Source organism: Aquarana catesbeiana, linkage group LG04, assembly GCF_042186555.1.
Source record: "Aquarana catesbeiana isolate 2022-GZ linkage group LG04, ASM4218655v1, whole genome shotgun sequence".
In the NCBI taxonomy this organism is placed as follows: domain Eukaryota; kingdom Metazoa; phylum Chordata; class Amphibia; order Anura; family Ranidae; genus Aquarana; species Aquarana catesbeiana.
The window spans coordinates 667,500,358-667,522,096 of NC_133327.1; the positions used below are offsets into that span (position 1 = coordinate 667,500,358).

At 44.9% G+C, this 21,739-nt stretch overlaps 1 protein-coding gene across 2 annotated transcripts in view; it reads right to left on the minus strand.

The window, feature by feature from the left end:
- ASB3 (ankyrin repeat and SOCS box containing 3) overlaps positions 1 to 21,739 on the minus strand; it is a 248,972-nt gene that overhangs the window by 157,373 nt on the left and 69,860 nt on the right. For both annotated transcript variants that reach the window (XM_073628560.1, XM_073628559.1), the window contains exons 4-5: positions 16,057 to 16,169; positions 7,170 to 7,305 (exon numbers count right to left, since the gene is read on the minus strand). In XM_073628560.1, the coding sequence (XP_073484661.1) occupies positions 7,170 to 7,305; positions 16,057 to 16,169 (249 nt within the window). The remainder of the gene's footprint in view (positions 1 to 7,169; positions 7,306 to 16,056; positions 16,170 to 21,739) is intronic.

The window sequence follows — 21,739 nt, forward strand, 5'->3', positions numbered from 1 at the left end:
TGGACCTTGCTTTGTGCACTGGTCCAAATCATTTGGTGGAGGGGGGATTATGGCGTAGGGTTGTTTTTCAGAGGTTGGACTTGGCCCCTTAGTTTCAGTGAAAGGAACTCTTAAGGCCTCAGCATACAAAAACATTTTGGACAATTTCATGCTCCCAACTTTGTGGGAACAGTTTGGGGATGGCTCCTTCCTGTTCCAACATGACTGCGCACCACTGCACAAAGCAAGGTCCATAAAGACATCGATGAGCGAGTTTGGGGTGGAGGAACTTGACTGGTCTGCACAGAGTCCTGACCTCATTCCGATAGAACACCTTTGGGATGGATTATCATCTCCTAGTAGATGATAGGCTCAGCAATAGCATGCAATGCCAAGCTGCTGCTAACAAAGCAAACAGAATATTGGCATTAAAAAGGGGGATCAACTCCAGAGATAAAACGATAATTCTCCCGCTCTACGAGACTCTGGTCTGGCCGCACCTGTGTATGCTGTCCAGTTCTGGGCACCAGTCCTCAGGAAGGACGTACTGGAAATGGAGCGAGTACAAAGAAGGGCAACAAAGCTAATAAAAAGGTCTGGAGGATCTTAGTTATGAGGAAAGGTTGCGAGCACTGAACTTATTCTCTCTGGAGAAGAGACGCTTGAGAGGGGATATGATTTCAATTTACAAATACTGTACTGGTGACCCCACAATAGGGATAAAACTTTTTTGCAGAAGAGAGTTTAACAAGACTCGTGGCCACTCATTAAAATTAGAAGAAAAGAGGTTTAACCTTAAACTACGTAGCGGGTTCTTTACTGTAAGAGCGGCAAGGATGTGGAATTCCCTTCCACAGGAGGTGGTCTCAGCGGGGAGCATCAATAGCTTCAAGAAACTATTAGATAATCACCTGAATGACTGCAACATACAGGGATATGTAATGTAATACTGACACATAATTACACACATAGGTTGGACTTGATGGACTTGTGTCTTTTTTCAGTTACTATGTAACTATATGATTAAATTATATGCGATTTTGTATGTAACATTTTTTTTTTTTTTTGTTAATTTTATGTCAATTTTATGTCGCAATGTGATAAACTTATCTGATTTAATATGATAATTATATCGGGTGAGGAACTTTGGGTATTTTAATTACTTGGTCACTACACTGCGACATCCATATAGCTTAATAATGTTTGGGGGTTAAGCGACTCTCTCTCTTCAGTTGCACCTGGAATATATGGAAGAGGAGATGTTTAGTTTTAAATCAGGACATAGGCACTGTTTCTCATAAGGAATTGGGAGTTTGCAGATGTAATGCAAGATTCTGGTATAAATAGACTGCGGTGTCATTTAAATGTGCAGCCTGCAGCTTTTGGTTGGTTGGAGTATGGATACGTTCCCAGTTTAAGATAGGGACGCACCTTCCAATCAGACCTAGTGCTTGCCAAGTATTAACTCATTAGGGCGGAGTGTTGGTTGTGCCCCACCCCCTGGTTTTCAGATAAATTTTGTTCAACAAGCCGTGTAGTCATGCTCTTTGAAAAAGTCTTCCTGACGAAACTAGTCAGAGCACGATACCACGGCATCCGTTATCACGCGAGGACGCAGTGTGCTTTTAGCCTGAAGCTTCAGACATGAGAGGGAGGAAGTGCGGATCAGCTGTGCCTGGCTGACACGCAGTGCGCTCCAAGCTTGTAGTTGTATACTAGTGGAATGAAGGACTGATCAGCTGTGAGTGTGTATCATCCATCCAGTCAGCAACCAGTACCCTTGTGCTTTGAGAGAAGCAGTTTGAGTTATCCACTATTACCAACCAACTGAAAGCTAGAAGGCTATCCTTTGTAAGGAACTGCGCCCACTGATTTTTACAGTGTATTTACTTTATTAGTTTTTTTTTTCTCTGATTTGTGACTTATAATAAATTATCAAAACGGTACTGGACTATTCGCGGTCTCTTTTTTACATGTGGACATTGTTGCTGTTATCTGATTATCAACCCTGGAGGACTTCGGGAGTAAACAGAGAGAGGATTTGATCCAAGGCTTGTTAACCTCTTGGCTCCGGTGAGTTTGAACCCCTATGGGGTGTGTGCAGCACAAGGTGTCCCAATAGATGGTGAAAGGTGCACCCATCAGATCTACTATTCATATAAGGGAATCCAGACCGAGCTCCAACCGCTGTGTCTTTGTTGGAATTTACCTGCCTGCATGTGTTTTGCTTGCATTTACAAAGACTTTGTTTTATCAGTCAGCATTGAGGACTGACAATAGCGCTGCTTTGATGGGTTAATTGCTGTTTCATATAGTACATTCATTCATCCATATTTATATGATTAAAGCGCAGACTGTGAGACAGGTCTTCTCGCCCACATCAGTGCCCGACCTACAAATGTGCTTCTGGAAGAATGGTCAAACATTCCCATAGACACACTCCTAAACCCTGTGGACAGCCTTCCCAGAAGAGTTGAAGCTGTTATAGCTGCAAAGGGTGGGCCAACTCAATATTGAACCCTACGGACTAAGACTGGGATGTCATTAATGTTCATGTTGTGTGTGTGAAGGCAGGCGTCCCAATACTTTTGGAAATATAGTGTATAATTCTTACCTTTTAAATGTTATTGAGCAGAAGGTGTTATGGCCGATTGTAAGCATTTCTAGAGAATCTCACAGTGTCTTTGTCCCCACAAAGCCTGAGTGATCTCTCAATAACATACAATGCAGGAGGCCAATTTCTAAATGTTTCACCCATAGCAGACTGCAGGCATTTCTGAACATGTTCAGGGTGAATCTGTCCCAACAGAAAAGCTCAGAGCAGGATGAATTTCCTCTCATTGCCTTACAATGGTGAAGCTAAACAGCCAAATCCTTAAAGTGGTTGTAAACCTCAGACATGAAATATGAACAAAGCATAGAACTCTTTAGTGTGTACTTGTCTCAATCTAGAGCACTGAGTGTCATTTCTATCTGATGCTTCCTTCCTCTGCCATCTGCACTTTGAACAGATGAAGAGAAGAGAAGACTGCAGATAAACAGGTACAAATTATGTAGGAGGATTTGTTTAATTTCTGTGCATCACCAGAAGCCAGCCTCTGACTGGGTATATGGAAGGGTTTACAACCACTTTAATCCTCTTTGTTAGGACAGACAGTGTTCAAGTCGAAAGCACAACTGGTAATCAACTGCAAGCATGGTAGAGATTAAGGGTAATTATGTTAAACATTACTCCACAGCCCCCTACACATTACAAGGAAGCTGAGATTGTTAGGATTTTTAAGCAATTAAAAAAGCACTTAAAAGGTAACCAGCAATGTTTATTTTTTGGCTCTGCTATGCTAATAGGAACATGTAACAAATATGAAGTAAGTTTTGTCCCAATTTGGCTGCAAAAATGGAAATACACTTTAACACCTTCCTGCCCGGCCAATAGCAAATTGAAGGCGGTGGTTCGGTTATCCTGACTCTGCGTTATAAGACTTCCTGTCAGGATGCGCTGATCGCGGGGCCGAGCAATCTGTTACCGGCTGTGTCCCGTGGGCCAGTTCGCTGCCGGTATCGTGTGACCGCCATGACCAAATCACAGCAGGTCACATGACAGTTGTAAGCAGTGGATGGCCTTCCTTTCATGCCATCCATCCAATACAACTATGTTGCTATTTGTGAATGGTCAGGGTGATCACATGGTACAGACAGTGCCAATCAAAGCCCATCTGTACCATGTGATTAGCTCTGGCCAATCACAGCTAATCAAAACAAAACAGACTGAATAAATTGGTTTCATTCAGTAAAATGCTTTGCTTATAGCAATGTAATGCATTGCTTTATGCAAACAATGTTTAAAAAAAAAAAATCACTTCCCCAGAGTAGTACAATCTTACTATGGTAACATTATATTGCTCTGGTCACAGTGTTCTAAAAAAAAAAAAAAGGAAAAAAAAAGGCGTAAAAAAAAAAAGTAATAATAAATAAAAAAATATTAAAACTTAGTTCCAGCTGCAAAAAAGTTTTTTTCTAAAAGTCAGCAGCTACAAGTACTGTAGCTGCTGACTTTTAACAAGGACACTTACTTGTCCAGGGAGCCCACGATGTCGCCCCCCCCCCGAGGCCGATTCGTCCACCGGCTCAGGTGCCGGCGCCGCCATTACAACTAAGGGAAACTGGCAGTGGAGCCTTCAGGCTTCACAGCCGGTTTCCTACTGCGCATGCGCGAGTCGCACGGCGCTTTGTGAATGGCCACCTCATCTTCCAGGACACACACAAGTCCCAGAAGGCAGCGGGGGAGAAGGAAGAGGGCTCACCACCGAAGAGGACATGACGTACTTTGCCACGGCCGGGCTAGGACGGAAGTACACTTTGTACTTCTAAAAAGGTAGGGAAAAAAAAAAAAAAAATATATATATATATAGCTATCCAAAGAGGAGGGGTGGTCTTTAGTTTAAGACCACCTTGTAAAAGTGGGTGTAACTCCACTTTAACCTTTTTTTTTTTTTTTCATACGGTCACCAGTCAGTGTCCCTGATCACTGCCACACCTATTATATGATAATGCTGTACTGCACTGGTGACAGTATGTTAAACACTTCAATACCAGGCACTTATACACCTTACTGCCCAGACCAATTTTCAGCTTTCAGCGCTGTCACACTTTAAATGACAATTGCCCAGTCATGCTACACTGCACCCAAACTAAATTTTTATCATTTTGTTCCCACAAATAGAGCTTTCTTTTGGTGGTATTTGATCACCTCTGGGATTTTTATTTTCTGCTAAACAAATAAAAAAAAAGACCGAAAATTTTTTTAAAAAAAGTTTTTTTTTTGTTTCTGTTACAAAACTTTGTAAATAAGTACATTTTCTCCTTCACTGATGGGGCTGCACTGACAGGCACTGATAAGGCGGCAATGATGATGAAGGGCAGCACAGTGGTGTAGTGGCTAGCACTCTCACCTAGCAGCAAATCCCGACCACGACACCATCTGTCTGGAGTTTGCATGTTCTCCCTGTGCCTGCGTGGGTTTCCTCCGGGTACTCCGTGTTCCTCCCACATTCCAAAGACATGCTGTTAGATTAATTAGATCCTGTCGAAAAAATTGGCCAAATATGTGTATGTTGTATGTGTTTGTAAGCGTGTCGGGACCCCATGGGGCAAGGACCGCGCTATACCGCAGATGGACACCAGTGGCAAAAAGCGCCCTGAGGCGATTCAGTTCGCATAGGTAGCGCTATACAAGTCACTCATTCATTCATGATGGCCACTAATATGCGGCACTGATGGGGCACTGATATACAGCACTGATGGGTACACATAGGTGCCACTGATGGGTACTGAAAGGCAGGACAGATGGGCACTGATAGGCGGCATAGATGTGCACTGATAGGCGACATAGATGGGCACTGATAGGTGGCACGGATGGGCACTGATGGGTGGCACCGATGTACGCCAATCAGTGCCAAACAATAATGCCTGCCAATCAGAGATGCCCATTGTGGGCACTGATTGGCATCCATTGTGGGCACTGTGGTGGGCATCCCTGGTGGTCCAGTGTGGGCATCCTCGGGGGGGGCTGCGCTGACTGAGGGTGCCAGTGACCAGTGTAAATGCCCTCATTATATTAAAGGCTAGGTTCAACATTAGGAACACGTTACACCTGTTTTTAGGGCGTAACGTAATATGCTCCCTATCAACTGTCTCCCACCACCAGAGCCTCCTTTCTGTGACAGCAGGTGGCGTTCATGTGTGTTTGAGATTTGGGGTGCACACCCTAATGCAATAGGCTGCGCGCACCTATGCCTGTAGTTCATAGGAGGGCACTTAGTTCTGCACTTCTGTGACCCAAATTCAGCCAACAGTGGGGTAAAGTCCGCTGTCGGCTAACGTCACTCAACCGGTCCAGGCTCTGGAGGGATCCGAACTTTAATGTCGATGAGCCGCTGAGAGCCTGAGCCAGCCGTTACCACCCCTGCCAGAGCTTGGCACTCTAGTGAGCCCTGGATGGGCAGAGCAGAGAGCGGTGACTGACAGTCATGGCTCTCTGCTCACCAAAGACCAAGAACTGAGCAATCAGCGGCCTATGATCGCTCAGTTCTCAGTCTTAGAGGCGGCGGAGGACAGATGCAGCATCCACCTAGGTAAAAATAATTGTTTGTTATTTTGAAATCCCAAACTAAAGCGGTTGTATACCCCACTTGGCGATTTTTACCTACAGGTAAGCCTGTAAATAAGGCTTACCTGTAGGTAAAATGAATATCTCCTAAACCTGTACGATTCAGGAGATTTTCCCCCTGCATGCGTATTGTGGCAGAACTTCAGAGCTCCTTGCCGGAACGGAGGGCATGCACGGGAGTGAGGTCATCGTAGCTTTGGCGAACCCGGAACAAACGCTGGGAGAACATGTCAGCCCCCTCAGTGGTGACCAGGTGTCGGCCACTGAGGGAGCTTCATTCTAAGGTCAGTATTTCATAATGTGCTAGTATGCGATGCACACTAGCACATTATGCTATTGTTTTGCAGGTTGTTTTTTTTTGTTTCGTTTTTTCAATGGTTTACGACCGCTTTGAGTACAAAACGCACATTTATGTGAACTCTAGGAAGCATGTGCCGGGTAGGCACACTGAACAGAAATGTATAAAGGACTATAAGACTACAGTAATACCTTGGAATGCGAGTAACGCGGTTTATGAGCGTTTTGCAATACGAGCTATTATCTTTTAAAAATCCTGACCCGGTCTGCGAGTGTTGTCTCGCAAGATGAGCAGGATTCAAGCCAATGGGGTGTGCAATACATTTGGCCAGAGGTGTAGGGGCAACGGTGACAAGCAGAGCCGCTCGGCTGCATTTGGAGCTGCTTAGAGACACTCGAAAACACTCCATTCCCGAGCCTCTCCGAGTGTCTCCGAATGCATCCGATTGGTTTCGGCGGTCCCTGAGTGTCTCTGATGCCCCCCCACCTCTGGCCACATGCGGTACTGCATACAATAGTCACCATGGAGCGAATTATCTGAGTTTCTATTGACTCCTATGGGGAAACTTGCTTTGATATATGAGTGATTTGGATTACAAGCATTCTTCTGGAACAAATTATGCTCGTAATCCAAAGTACCACTGTATACAGAATACTGAGCCTTCCGCAGATACAGATTTGGTATAAAGGTCATTATATTGTTTTCTCAAAAGCCATCACTCACCATGAGATAAAAGTAGATTTAAACTTTTATCTTTTCCATACTGTGCCGCAATGAACACGGGTCTAATGCCAAAGTCGTCTTCGCACTCCTTGTCTACGCCACTTTCCAGAAGAAGTTGGATGAGGTCTGTACGTTCCTGACAGAACAGAACAAAGGAACCAAATGGGAGAATTACATTGCTTACTTACAATTTACAAATTGATCAGACTTTACATTTGTATTATTTTTTTTTCTAATTTTTCTAATTTTTTTTTAATTCAACAAAGGATTGATTACACGAATTAACTAGATTTACCATGTATGCATTACGTTCATCACTGTGGTATTCTGAACTTAAAAATCAATTACCATGCTGACCCACATACATATACTGCGGCAGGGCGGCCCTTAAGCGCAAAATCACGTACCTGTACGTAATTTCTTCTTCTGGGTCTGGGGTATGCATACGCACTCTTGGTGATACGCTTCCACTGTGATTGGACACAGCGGGAGCCAATCAGCGGGTCCAGCAGATCCGGTGTCCGCTAGGACCCACCTATCATCTCCAAGACAGACAGAACGGCAGTCTGTGGTATTTGTGGATGAGGCCCTTTATCTTCTCAGATGGTAAATCTGCCCATTCCACTTGGCAAAACGACTCCAGTTCCTGTAAATTCTTGGGCTGTCTTGCATGAACGCCACGTTTGAGATCTCCCCAGAGTGGCTCAATGATATTGAGGTCAGGAGACTGAGATGACCACTCTGGAACCTTCCCTTTATTCTGCTGTAGCCAATGGCAGCTCGCCTTAGCCTTGTGTTTTGGATCATTGTCATGTTGGAATGTCCAAGTACGTCCCATGCTCAGCTTCCTGGCTGATGAATGCAAATGTTCCTCCAGTATTTTATAACATACTGCATTCATCTTGCCATCGATTTTGACCAAATTTCCTGTAGCTCACACGTCCCCAAAACATCAGCGATCCACCTCCGTGTTTCACAGTAGGAATGGTGTACCTTTCATCATAGGCCTTGCTGACTCCTCTCAAAATGAAGCGTTTATGGTTGTGGCCAAAAAAGCTAAATTTTGGTCTCATCACTCCAAATGACTTTGTGCCAGAAGGTTTGAGGCTTGTCTCTGTGCTGTTTGGCGTATTGTAAGCGGGATACTTTGTGGCATTTGCGTAGTAATGGCTTTCTTTTGGTGACTCGATAGTGCCTCCTTATTGTGCATCTTGAAACAGCCACACCATGTTTTCAGAGAGTCCTGTATTTCACCTGAAGTTATTTGTGTGTTTTTATTTGCATCCCTAACCATTTTCATGGCATTTGTGGCTGAAATCTTAGTTGGTCTACCTGACCGTGGTTTGTTTCAACAGAACCCCTCATTTTCCACTTCTTCATTAGAGTTTGAATACTGCTGATTGGCATTCTCAATTCCTTGGATATCTTTGTATATCCCTTTCCTGTTTTATACAGTTCAACTACCTTTTCCCGCAGATCCTTTGACAATTCTTTTGCTTTCCCCATGACCCAGAATACAGAAACTTCAGTGCAGCACTGGATGAAAGATGCAAGGGTCTGTCAGCAGTCCGGAAACTCACTGACCTTTTATACACACACACTAATTACAAGCAAACAGATCACAGGTAATGATGTTTACCTTTAATAGCCATTCAAACCCCTGTGTGTCAACTTGTGTGCATGTTATCAGGCCAAAATCACCAGGGTATGTAAACTTTTGATCAGGGTCATTTGGGTAGTTTGGGGGATTAAGATTTAAAAAGAGTAAACATGGAAACAGAAAATCAGGGGGGCGTGGCTTGGACATGACTGAGTGAGGCAGCATAGCTCCACAGCTCCTCACAGAACGCCGCTTTATTAGCATATACCGGGGCTTACACGGCCGTTTTCGGGCACACCGAGGGATGTCTCAACGCCGCAGGGCATACTCGCAGCCACGGAACTCAGCAAGGACCGTCCAGGCTCCATAAACTCCTTCTTTACAGACGGAAAACAGCCGTGTGGTGGAGCTTCCAAGATGGCGCCGGCCGCGGCAGAGGTAAAGACACTCCTCCCGCGGCCCACTCCTCTCTGCAGCCGGCAGTCTCCCCTATCCCATCGCCGAAGTTGATGTGCGATGCAGCCCCTTCAGAGTCCTCTGGCTCCTTCGCCTCCCAAGACCAGCGCTCTGATGTCTCAGAGCTGCAACGAGACAGGGATTTGAGGCAACACATATGGTCTCTCCCTACCAGGGAGGACCTGGAGCACTTCGCCTGTAGGGTGGAGAAGGCCTTGACACAGGAAATAGAGCAGCTGAAAACAGATACCTCTCAGCTGGGCAACAGACTAGAGACTCTGGAACAAAGATTTGAGAATTCTCTTCCTGTCATTACCCAGGTTAGAAAGACAAGTGTGTGTCGCAGGATTAACAGATTGAGGCCCTGGTATGCCAGCTGGACAATTATGAAAACCGTAGTCGCCGCTCTAATATATTCATGGGCTGCCCAAGGCAACTACTGCCAAGGACATTATCCCTACACTACAAGATATATTCAGGGAGATTCTGGGTTTGCCCCCTACTGCACCAGTTGAAATTGATAGCGCACACAGGGCCCTCAAACCGCCTTCACAGGATGCTTGCGAATCCTATAGACATACATTTGTAAAACTGCACAAGTTTACGGTCAAGGAACAAATCATGCAACGCATGCGTAAATGCCCTCATTTTGATCGGGCTAGCCTGTTCTTCTTATAGCATTTTTCTCGCCACACACTGATGCAACGCAGAGCTCTTCACCCTCTCCCTATGAGGGCGGGGGGCGCAGCTTATCGCTGGGGATTCCCATTTCACCTCCAAGCTACAAAAGACGGTAAGTCTGCGACGTTACGCACTAAGGATGACCTCCCCCACCTCCTCTCTCATCTGGGCTTAGAGCCTGTGGATTTCACAGGATTGGCACCACTCCACGGATGTACCTTCCCCATCGGCAGCACAATCCTGGTTCCAGGCACGATCTAAACGATGCTCCAGAGGCCATAAACGTTCTTCACAAGGTACCTCACAGGCCGCCACCGATTGAAAGGCCTCTGGAATCCAGACTGAAGAACTGTGTTCTCCTTGAATTCTCTTGAATTTTCCCAGAGCCCTCACAGCCGTAAGAGACCCCTTGTCCACCTTCTCCACCTGGACTTCCTAAAAGTGCCTACTTTTGACCGATTTTAGACAGATTGTCTGACTTTAGGGACGTTAAACTGGTCCTGGGCGGGGATTTTAACAACAGTCCAGACCCTACCTTGGATACCTCGGCAAACCGCTCAACGCATTCTTATGCTTTCCTGAGACACTTTCGCAGGTCCCTTCAGCGTCACGCATTGGTTGACTGCTGGAGGGCCCTGCATGCCTCGGAAAGGGACTATAATTACTATTTCAAGGTTCACAGGGTATACATAAGAATCGACCTACTGCTGACAGACCGAACTACCATGAACCTGCTGGTGGACTCCACTATAGAACAGATCACCATCTCTGACCATGCCCCAGTGACCCTCATGCTTTCATTGCCTCATCAGTCGGCCAGGGCCTGGCATTGGAAGCTTAATGAAAACCTGTTGGATGATCTCAGGGTAGTGACAGGGATAGAGGAGACTTTAACCAACTACTTTACTGAAAACGCTAATGGGGAGATCACCGACGGGATATTGTGGGAAGGCCACAAGGTGGAAGTGCGAGGATCCTTCATTGCTTGGGGCTCCAAGCTAAAGGAGAGGCAGGCAGATTTTCAGCGGGTTCTCGGGCCCTGCAACAAGCCGAACTGGGTCATAAGCATACGGGGGACCCAGAGGAGCTATGACACTTAACAGACACGCACAATCTTGGATCGCCGAATTAGATGGCAGTTGCGATATGTGGCACACAAGTACTACGAGTACGGTAACAAATGTGGGAGGATGTTGGCTCGGGCACTTAGGAAAAAAAATCGCATGTCGTCATGTTCATAAACTACACTCCTCCTCCGGTGAACTGGTCCAGTACACCTCAAAAATTGCATCAAATGTTTTGTGACTATTATGCGGCCCTATATGACCTAGACTCAAACGCCTCCCCAACAGACACCGCACAGAAGCAAGCACGCATCGAGGCCTATCTTTCCTCTGAGCATCAGATGGATTTGAAACTTCCTATAACTCCCACCGAGCTGCTGGCTACGGTTCGCTCCCTCCCTAACGGAAAGAGCCCCAGCCCAGACGGGTACACGAAGGCCTACTACTTAAAGTTTTTCACACAACTGCAGACCCCCTATGTGTACGTTTTTCAACTCGCTGGCTACTACTGAGCGCTTGCCGCTGGGGGCCTCGCTAGCTTACATCTCAGTCCTACCAAAAGAAGGGAAGGATCATAGCCTCCCACAGCATTACCGGACGATTTCTTTATTAAACACGGACCTTAAGCTATTTGCTAAGATTCTGGCCAATCGTCTTAAACACCTCCTCCATGGGATAGTCCACCCTAATCAGATGGGCGGGAGGCAAGAGACAACTCCATCAGAGCTCTCCAGCTCATTCATTGGGCCCGCACACATGATCATCTGCCTCCCTATTAAATTCTTTCAACTGACGCAGAGAAGGCATTTGACCATGTGGATTGGGATTTCCTTAGGACTGTGCTGGTGAGGCTAGGCTTATGCCCGCATATGTTGCGATGGATTATGGCACTTTACACGTCCCCCGCGGCACAGGTAAAGGTGAATGGTGGTCTATCGTCAGTGTTCCCTACTCGGAATGGCACGAGACAGGGGTGTCCACTCTCACCCCTATTATTTGCCCTGGTCCTGGAGCCCTTGCTGCGGAAAATAAGGTCAAATCCGAACATCAGAGGGGTCCCTGTAGGCCCCATGGAACATAAGCTCTCTGCTTACATGGACGATGTTCTTTTCCACATGGTGAACACCACTGTCTCACTGCCTAACCTACTGGAGGAACTATCAGCCTACAGCCAAGTCTCCAACTTCTGAATTAATTACACCAAATCAGAAATTCTGCCCATTACTGTCCCTCCAGCGATGGCCTCTGCCCTGAAAGGGTCATCCCCTTTTATCTGGGCATCTTCCTCTATATGATACCTCGGCATACACCTCACGGACAACCTAGATACCCTATACGCATACAACTATATACCTCTACTTAAAAAAATCAGTATAGATCTAAAGTCATGGGATAAGGAGACCTGTACGTGGACGGGCCGCACGAACATCATTAAAAGGACAATCTTGCCCGTGTGTTTCTCCTGCAGATGGTGCCTGTCCCTCTACCCTCACACTTCTTTAAGGAGCTTTGCTGTCTTTTCATTTGGTTCGTATGGAAAGGTAAGAGACCACGATTAGCCGTGGCGATGCTCCAGTGGTCTAAGCGAAATGGGGGTCTGGGCCTTCCTAACATCTCCCAATACTATCAGGCAATTGCGCTACAACGTATTCTCAACTGGAGGTTTCACACAAGCTCTAAACTGTGGGTGCAGATGGAAAAGGTCATTGGGTCGAAACTTGGCATATGCTCCCTGGGTTCCAAAGGAGGCCAGGGGCCTTTCGGAGTGGGTATCCCCGTTGACTGCACACACCCTAAAGGCTTGGGATAGAATGAACAAGGCCTTTGCCCTGGCCCCCCCAAATTCGCCATTGGCCCCGGTGGGGGGCTTCCCCTGGTTCCCCCCCCGGAGAGAAGCTGTCCTCTCCTGGTACATGGGTGGGGGACGGCATCTACAACTTAATGCGCTTTGTGCAGGGACACATCTTGGTTCCGCTTACTACCCTTAGGGAGCATTATGGCAGTTTCCCCTTTGATTTTTGGAGACACCACCAGCTTGCTAGCTTTGTCATGTTGCAGCATCATGGGTCAGTTAAGAAATACCCTTACAGATTTTGAAAGCCTTTGGGCCAATCAAGAACCTCTGCGACAAATGATCTTTGCATGTTATTAGAAGCAGCCATGCCTAGCCCTAACACAATTTACATCAGAGAGTGGGAAAGAGACCTCCAGTGTGAGTTTACTAATGAACAATTGAACCACCTATATCACCTAACACACTCAAGCTCAGTGGAGTCAAAGACTCAAGAGAATAATTATAAAATACTTTTACAGTGGAGGTTTTCACCAGTGACCCTGTCTAGGATCTATCCATCTACTTTGGATTCGTGCTGGAGGGGTTGCAGACAGAGAGGAACGCTTCTCCACATATGGTGGGATTGTCCCATACTAAATCCCTTTTGGGCTATGGTCAGTAAGTATATTTCTGATGGAATTGGGGTGGATATCCCTGACTTACCGAGGCACTTCCTTCTTCACATCCCCCCCATGCCTCTATCACGCTATAAACATAGTGCTCTCCCCTACCTTCTCAATGTGGCTAGACGCCTAATCCCAATTTATTGGAAAAGTCCACGCAAACCAAGCGAGGTGGAATGGGTTGGGGAGGTGGGGGAGACTATGGAAGCGGTGGGGTGGCTGGCCACCTGCAGGGGTACCCAGAAAAGATTTGACTCCACTTGGGCACCTTGGAAGGTCTACATTTCCGGGATGTTCCCAGTCTCACCCACCTTGGACATGGCCTTGTTAGCATTGGCTGACCCCAAATTTAAGCAATTAGCTCTGACGAGCCGGAATCCTTTGGGGTGATGGCCCCTTGGTGGCAGAACCTAGCCGGAAGTCGAAGCAGATGTGAACAGGTTTGAACACAGCAAACAAAGAGTCCAAATTGAGCGAACAATAAGTTGGAACCTTATTATTTCCAGTCATCGGCATCACAAGTTTAACAATATGTAGTGGCTTCTGTCCCGATTGAGATACTGTTTGATACTAACAGGGCCCTCCTGCCACTTCCTTTGTCCACAGGGATCGATTATCCAGGACTAAGGAGGACCCTTATTGGTTTACTAGTCTAAGATAGAATCTATAATGCTTACTGGTTAACGATATAGTCTTTTGTAAAATGCGAAAGAGAATGACCAATTTAGTTATTTCTCTATGTTTTATTACTTCTTCTTTGTTTATTTCAGCCCCTCCCTTTTTTTGTTCTGTATGACACCTCAAATAAAGATTATATAAAAATTTTTTTAAAAAAGAGTAAACGCAGTTGATTGATAATAAATGGCTTCAGCCAAACATTTGTGTTATCATTCATATTCTCTGAAAAATAGCCAAGAAATCATAAATTCTGCCAGGGTATGTAAACTTATGAGCACAACTGTATACACTGGTTTTACACGAATTTATGGGATGTGATCAATGCCAGCAGCTGTCCATATAGTATCATTTTTTCGAGTGGTAGCTCACAAGATTTCTTTATTTAGAGGGCCCTGGGTTTAGTAACACTTTAATGTGATGCTAAAGTATCATTGTTTTTTTTCGTTTAAAAATAACAAACACGTTATACTTACCTGTTCTGTGAAATGGTTTTGCACAGAGCAGCCCAGATTCTCCTCTTCTTGGGTCCCTCGTCGGCATTCCTGGCCCCTCCCTCCTGCCGAGTGCCTCTGCAGCAAGCAGCTTGCTATGGGGGCACCCGAGCCGAGGCTCTGTGTGACCATTTATACATGGAGCCGCAGCTTGCCCCCTCTCCCTCCTCATTGGCTCGCTGACTTTGACTGACAGTAACGGGAGACAATGGTGCCCACTGCTGTGACTCAGCAAATCAGGAGGGAGAGCCCCAGACAGCCGAGCCTCTCATGCAACATCGCTGGATCAAGATGGGGCTCAGGTAAGTATTAGGGGGTCTGAGGAGGGCTGCTGCACACGGAAGGTTTTTTATCTTAATGCATAGAATGCATTTAGATAAAAAAAAAAAAAACCTTCTGACTGTAGAACCACTTTAATATACGCATGTTATTTATCTGTAAAAACCTCCCTTACATGGACATCCCAAAGCCTGGAGACTGCTGTTGGGTGCCGCCATCTTGGATGTGATGTCGGCAGCCCTAGCTCACTCAGTGACACTCTATAGCAAGGATATGCAATTAGTGGACCTCCAGCTGTTGCAAAACTACAAGTCCCATCATGCCTCTGCCTCTGGGTGTCAGGCTTGTGGCTGTCAGAGTCTTGCTATGCATCATGGGACTTGTAGTTCTGCAACAGCTGGAGGTCCACTAATTGCATATCCCTGCTCTATAGCAATGGTTTCCAAACTGTAGCCCTCTGCTAGCCTTTATCCAGCCCCAGGGGCACAATTCCTCCCAATGATATGGCGCAGTATTCCTCCCACTAGTATCAACAGTGGGGCATTATTCCTTCCACTGACACCAACAATGGAGCATTGTTTCTCCCACTAGTATCAATGATGGGGCACTGTTCCTTCCACTGACACATACAATGGGGCACTATTCCTCCCACTGACACCAACAATGGGGCATTATTCCTTCCACTAGTATTAATGACGGGGCACTTTTACCTTCACTGACACGAACAATGGGGCACTATTCCTTCTCCTACTGACCACCAACCCTGGGGTCATGTTTATTCTCACTGATGCTAGGCCTGTGACATTTTCTACCCCCACTGTCCACAATCCAGCCCCCATAAAAACTGGCCCTTTGTTTGAAACATTTGGAAACCCCTGCTCTATAGTATTCCCTCATTCCCTGGCATCTACATAAAAGGTTATGAAGAGAAACAAAGGAAGGAAAGTAGGAGCTGGGTCAGCACAGACCGTAATTAGACACTTCAAAAAGGAGAGAGAACTGTGACATGCATGCAGGGATTGGGAACCGTGGCTGAGTAGTCAAATTCCCTAGCGAGTTCAAATGCACATTGCAAATAAAAAATCATTTATAGAAACAAACACAGCAAGTCACCATTTATTTTATTAGGGGGGGATTGGGGTTCACCTTTAAATGACACTTCAACACAGATGGCAGCTTACCATGAGTGAAGCTTGGTGTAGAGGGTTCCATCCGGAACACGAATGTGGTCCATTCACCTTTGCTTTAAATTTCAGCAGGAGCCTCACAAGGTCCTCACATCCACTTTCCACAGCTTTAAAAAAAAATAAAAATACATGTAATGAATCTATATTGATCATAATAGAATGTAGAGACTAGAATGTTTGCCACAAAAAGACATTTCAACTTTACGCCAATTATAAATATTGTTGTGCTGTGTCTTTAATACATGACTCTATGCCTTTAAATAAATAACGTAACGTACATATGTACATCTACTCACAAACATAGCAGTAAATCAGGCACAAAAAAAATCTCTCCAGCACCGGCGCTGACTTGGTGGGCCTGATGACCTCAGCACAGGTTCCATCTTTACGCGTTTCATCCAATAGAATGGGGGTTGGCTTGAGAACCTCTCACTGGATGAAACGTGTCCGGTGGGGCTTGTGCTTACACCATCAGGCCCACCAAATCAACGGCGGTGCTGGAGAGATATTTTGTGCATGATGTACGGCTATTTTTGTCAGTAGATGTATATATATTTGACTTCATTAACTGGTTCAATACCGGGCCTTTTCACCCCCTTCCTTCCCAGACCAATTTTTAGTTTTCAGCGCTGTCGCACTTTAAACGACAATTGCGTGGTCGTGCGACGTTGCACCCAAACAAAATTGACGCCTTTTTTTTCCCCACAAATAGAGCTTTCTTTTGGTGGTATTTGATCACCTCTGCGGTTTTTTGCGCTATAAACAAAAAAAGAGCGACAATTTTGAAAAAAACACAATATTTTTTACTTTTTGCTATAATAAATATCCCAAAAAAACAAATTTTTTCCTCAGTTTCGGCCGATACGTATTCTTCTACATATTTTTGGTAAAAAAAAAAAAAAAAAAAAAAATCGCAATAAGCGTATATTGATTGGTTTGCGCAAAAGTTATAGCGTCTATAAAATACGGGATAGATTTATGGCATTTTTTTAAAAAAATTATTTATTTTTTTTTACTAATAATAGTGGCGATCGCGATTTTTTTTCGTGACTGCGACATTATGGCGGACACATCGGACACTTTTGACACATTTTTGGGACCATTCACATTTATACAGCGATCAGTGCTATAAAATTGCATTGATTACTGTGTAAATGTGACAGGCAGTGAAGGGGTTAACCACTAGGGGGCGGGGAGGGGTTAAATGTGTTTCCTAGGGAATGCTTCTAACTGTAGGGGGCGGGGACGTACAAGGGGAGGAGACCGATTAGCGTTCCGCTGTTCTGGGAACACAGATCGCTCTCCTCTGAGCTGACAGGACGTGGATCTGTGTGTTTACACACACAGATCCACGGTCCGGCCCCGTTAACGGGCAATCGCGGGTGCCCCGGCGGACATCGCGGCCGCCGGGCACACGCACTGGGACCCGTGCAACGCGGCGGGCGCGCGCGCCCCCCTAGACGGCTGGGAATCCCAGTCCGTCATATGACGTCCACCCAGGATGGGAGATCCCATCTGTGGACGTCATTTGACTATAGGCGGGTAGGGAAGTGGTTAAATAGCATAGATTTTTACATTATGGGCGGCCGTTTGTTCTCTTGCCAGATGTACAATGGGTATAGAAAAGAATCATCCGCCTTTAAAATAATCACATTTTGTTACTTTGCAGCCTGAAATGAAGACAGGCACCATTTTTGTTTTACCCAGCTTCTAACATCCAAGTGAAAGATATAACACCAACACGTCAGAAAAAAAAATAATTTAAAATTCAAAAACAGAATCACTAAGTTGGAAAAAGGATCACCTTATGTCAGTATTTTCATGAATCCACCATTTGCTTTAATCCCAGCCTTTAGTCTCATGGGATTTGTCTCTACTAACTTTCCACATCTAGACTTTGCAATATTTGCCCGCTTTTCTTTGCAGAACTGCTCAAGTTCAGTTAAATTTGATGGTGACTGTTTTGTGGACTGCAGTCTTCAAGTCATTCCACAGATTTTCAATGGGGTTTAAGTCTGGGCTCTGACTAGGCCATGCAAGGACATTCACTTTTTTCTCCTTACACCACTGTGTGGTCATTGTTGCTGTGTGCTTTGGGTCATTATCACGTTGGAAGGTAATCCTTCTTCCCATTGACAACTTTCTGGCAGGGAGCAGTAGATTTTGCTCAAGAAGTTGATATTTTGCCCCCTACATTTTCCTTCTATCCTGACAAGTGCTCCAGTCCCTGCTGCAGAGAAACATCCCCATAACAGGATATTACCACCCCCATGCTTTACTGTAGGAATGGTGTTATTTGGATGATGAGCTGTATTGGATTTCAGCCAGACATATCGTTTGGTGTTGAGGCCAAATAATTAAATTTTAGTCCCATCTGACAATAACACCTTCTTACATGTGGTCTCAGAATCTTCAAGGTGCGTTTTGGGAAAGCTCAGTGATGACTTCATGTGGCTTTTCTTGAGGAGCGGCTTTTTTCTTACAACCCTGCCATACAAGCCACATTTGTGGAGAATTTGTGATATTGTTGTCACATGTACACAATGACCACTCTGTCATAAATTCCTGCAACTGCTTCAGAGTTGCTGTAGGCCTCTTGGTAGCTTCTCTGACCAGATCCCTCCTGGCTCTTTCATCCAATTTGGAGCGACGTCCTGATCCAGGATGGGTCTGTATTGTACCAAATAGCTTCCATTTACTAATAATAGACTTCACTGTGCTTCTAGCCATTGATAAAGCCTTTGTATCCATCTCCTGACTTGTGCCTGTCCATAACTTTATCCCGGAGATCTTCTGACAGTGCTTTGCCACCCATAGTTGATCGTACCCCATCCTCTAGCTGGTGACCTGCAAATCTAATTTGCAAACCTTTGAGTAGAAAACATTGCTGGAGGGGTGGTTTTCTGTAAGCTTGATAAGGCTATACAGCAGCTTTTGTTGAATGTGCCTTATAGATACCAATCTTTGGGCCTTTTATCTGGTGTCCCTTTGTATCTACACATCTTTAATTTTGAGCTGTACATCCTTTGGTACCTGGTACACCCCCTACTAGCCTCCCTTTGAATCAGTATCTTCTTTTTGATAGAGAGTTTTGGTACTTTGGCTACTGGAGAGATGGGTCTCGGCCAGCCCAGTACTGGGAGAATTGGACACCACACTCCAGTGTCCGTTGGTCTCTCTCTGGAGGCCCCTATGTCCGCCCCCAGGATTTGTTCTCGCCCATAATCTTTTTCAATGTCAATCAGCACCCACCCAATCTGTCCTGAGGAAGCAAATATAAATTTTGCTTAACGTGTTGACATACACGCATGGAGGAGTTGTGGACCCGATTCCTGATATCTACCCACATGTCTTTTTTCAGTGATGACTTCCATGCGCCTGTTATTATTGGATCCATACCTCCATGTCTGTGGTTGGGTATCTCTTTGACCTACTGATTAGTAGAGAGTGTTGAAATGATTTTACTATGTGTGTGCTTTTTTAAACATTATTTGTAATAAAGATTGTGCATTTTTTTACACTAATTACTTCATGTTGTGCCCACAAAGTCCGCTGTTTTTTGAGAAAGTAGGTCCTACTTTCTCAACCATTTTCTCTATATGAATTGGACGTGGGCAAGGTGAGGGTCCTCCTTTCTTGTTATGTATTTAAAGTAGGGGTCACAAACTGGCAGCCCTCCAGCCCCCACCCAATCTGTCCTGAGGAAGCAAATATAAATTTTGTGAAACACGTTGACATAAACGCATGGAGGAGCTGTGGACCCGATTCCTGATATCTACCCACATGTCTCTTTTTTTCATGAAGGACTTCCATACGCCTAATATTATTGGATCCATACCTCCATGTCTGTGATTGGGTATCTCTTTGACCTACTAATTAGTAGAGGGTGTTGTAATGAATTTACTATGTGTGTGCTTTTTTAAACATTATTTGTATAAAGGATTGTATATATTTTTTTACACCAACTGCCCCATGTTGTGCCCACAAAGTCTGCTGTTTGAGAAAGTAGGTCCTACTTTCTCAACCCTTTTTCTATATAAATTGGACATTGGCAAAGCTTTCTTGTTATTTATTTAAAGCACAGGTCTCAAACTGGCGGCCCTCCAGCTTTTGCAAAACTGCAAGTCCCATGAGGCATTGCAACGCTGACAGTTACAAGCATGACTCCCACAGGCAGAGGCATGATGGGACTTGTAGTTTTGCAACAGCTGGAGGGCTGCTAGTTTGGGACCCCTGATATAAAGGGTCAGAATCACGTTTTAAAGACACAGCGCAACAATATTTATAATCAGAATTTGTCACACATTTGTATTTGGTGTTGTTTGTGTGTGGCTGTGGTCAATATTAGTTTGAGGACTAAGCGCAGTTCTCACGATTTTATATAAATTTCCACTTTATGGCCCAGCAATATACTATTTATTCTGGGAACATGCAACGCAAAACATTTCAAGCAATTTGTGTACAGCGCTAATAACAATAATAACTGCAACAACAACAACGCATAACAATGTATAAGGAAAGGTAAAGCAGGACATTGATTATGCAGCTTTATTGACTTTTAAGAACGCTTAGCAGTGGGGAAACTTGTCCGTACAACCGCAGAAAACATACAGCTGAGCGGAGATTTTCTGTACATTAAATGGCAGCAGCATGCAGCTTTCATGTAAATAAAGAGAGCGATACACTAACAAAAGAGGAAATGAAAGGAAATATCAGGTCTCCTGGTCTGACACGAGGAAACGTTTGTTTTTAAAGTGCTACAATTACCATGGATCACTCTGATGCCCAATTTATACAAAATACGCTTCCATTTATTAAACTGGTCCAAGCAAGCTCTCAAGGAATATTCTTACTCCCTGTAATGCTGCGGTAAACCCTACACAAGTCATGTCAATCTGCAATCAAAGTTTTCTAAAGAAAAAAAAGAAAAAAACGCAACGCCCACAATGCAAACAAACAAGGACAGGAAGAAACAAAATAAAAAGGAAATGGATTGATGGGTTACAGAAAGGCTCCCATTAAAGTGGACCTTGCAGACTGATTAACCACTTGCTTACTGGGCACTTAAACCCCCCTCCTGTCCAGACCAATTTTCAGCTTTTAGCGCTGTCGCATTTTGAATGACAATTGCGCGGTCATACAACACTGTACTCAAATGAAATTTTTATCTTTTTTTCTCCCACAAGTAGAGCTTTCTTTTGGTGGTATTTCATCACCTCTGCGGTTTTTATTTTTTGTTAAAAAAATTAAAAAAAAAAATTTTTATATATTTTTTATATTTTGTTATAAAATTTTGCAAACAGGTAATTTTTCCCCTTCATTTATGCACGCTGATGAGGCGGCACTGATGGGCACCGATAGGTGGCAGTGATGGGCACTGATGGGTGGCAATAATGGGCACATATTGCTTGCACTGATGGCAGCACTGCTAGGTGGCACTGATTGGCACCACTGGTGGGCATTGATAGGTGGCACTTGTGGGCATTCATAGGTGGCACTGCTGGGCACTGGCAGGTGGCAATGACAGATGGCACTGGCAGGCTCAGATGAGGCATATGTGCCTCCTTCCTCTTCAGGACCGATGTCCCTTTAACATAAGCCGGTGATCGGCTGTTTTTTCTTCTCACGCTGTCAGCGTGAGGAGAAAAATAAACCGATTACCGAGCTTTTGTTTACA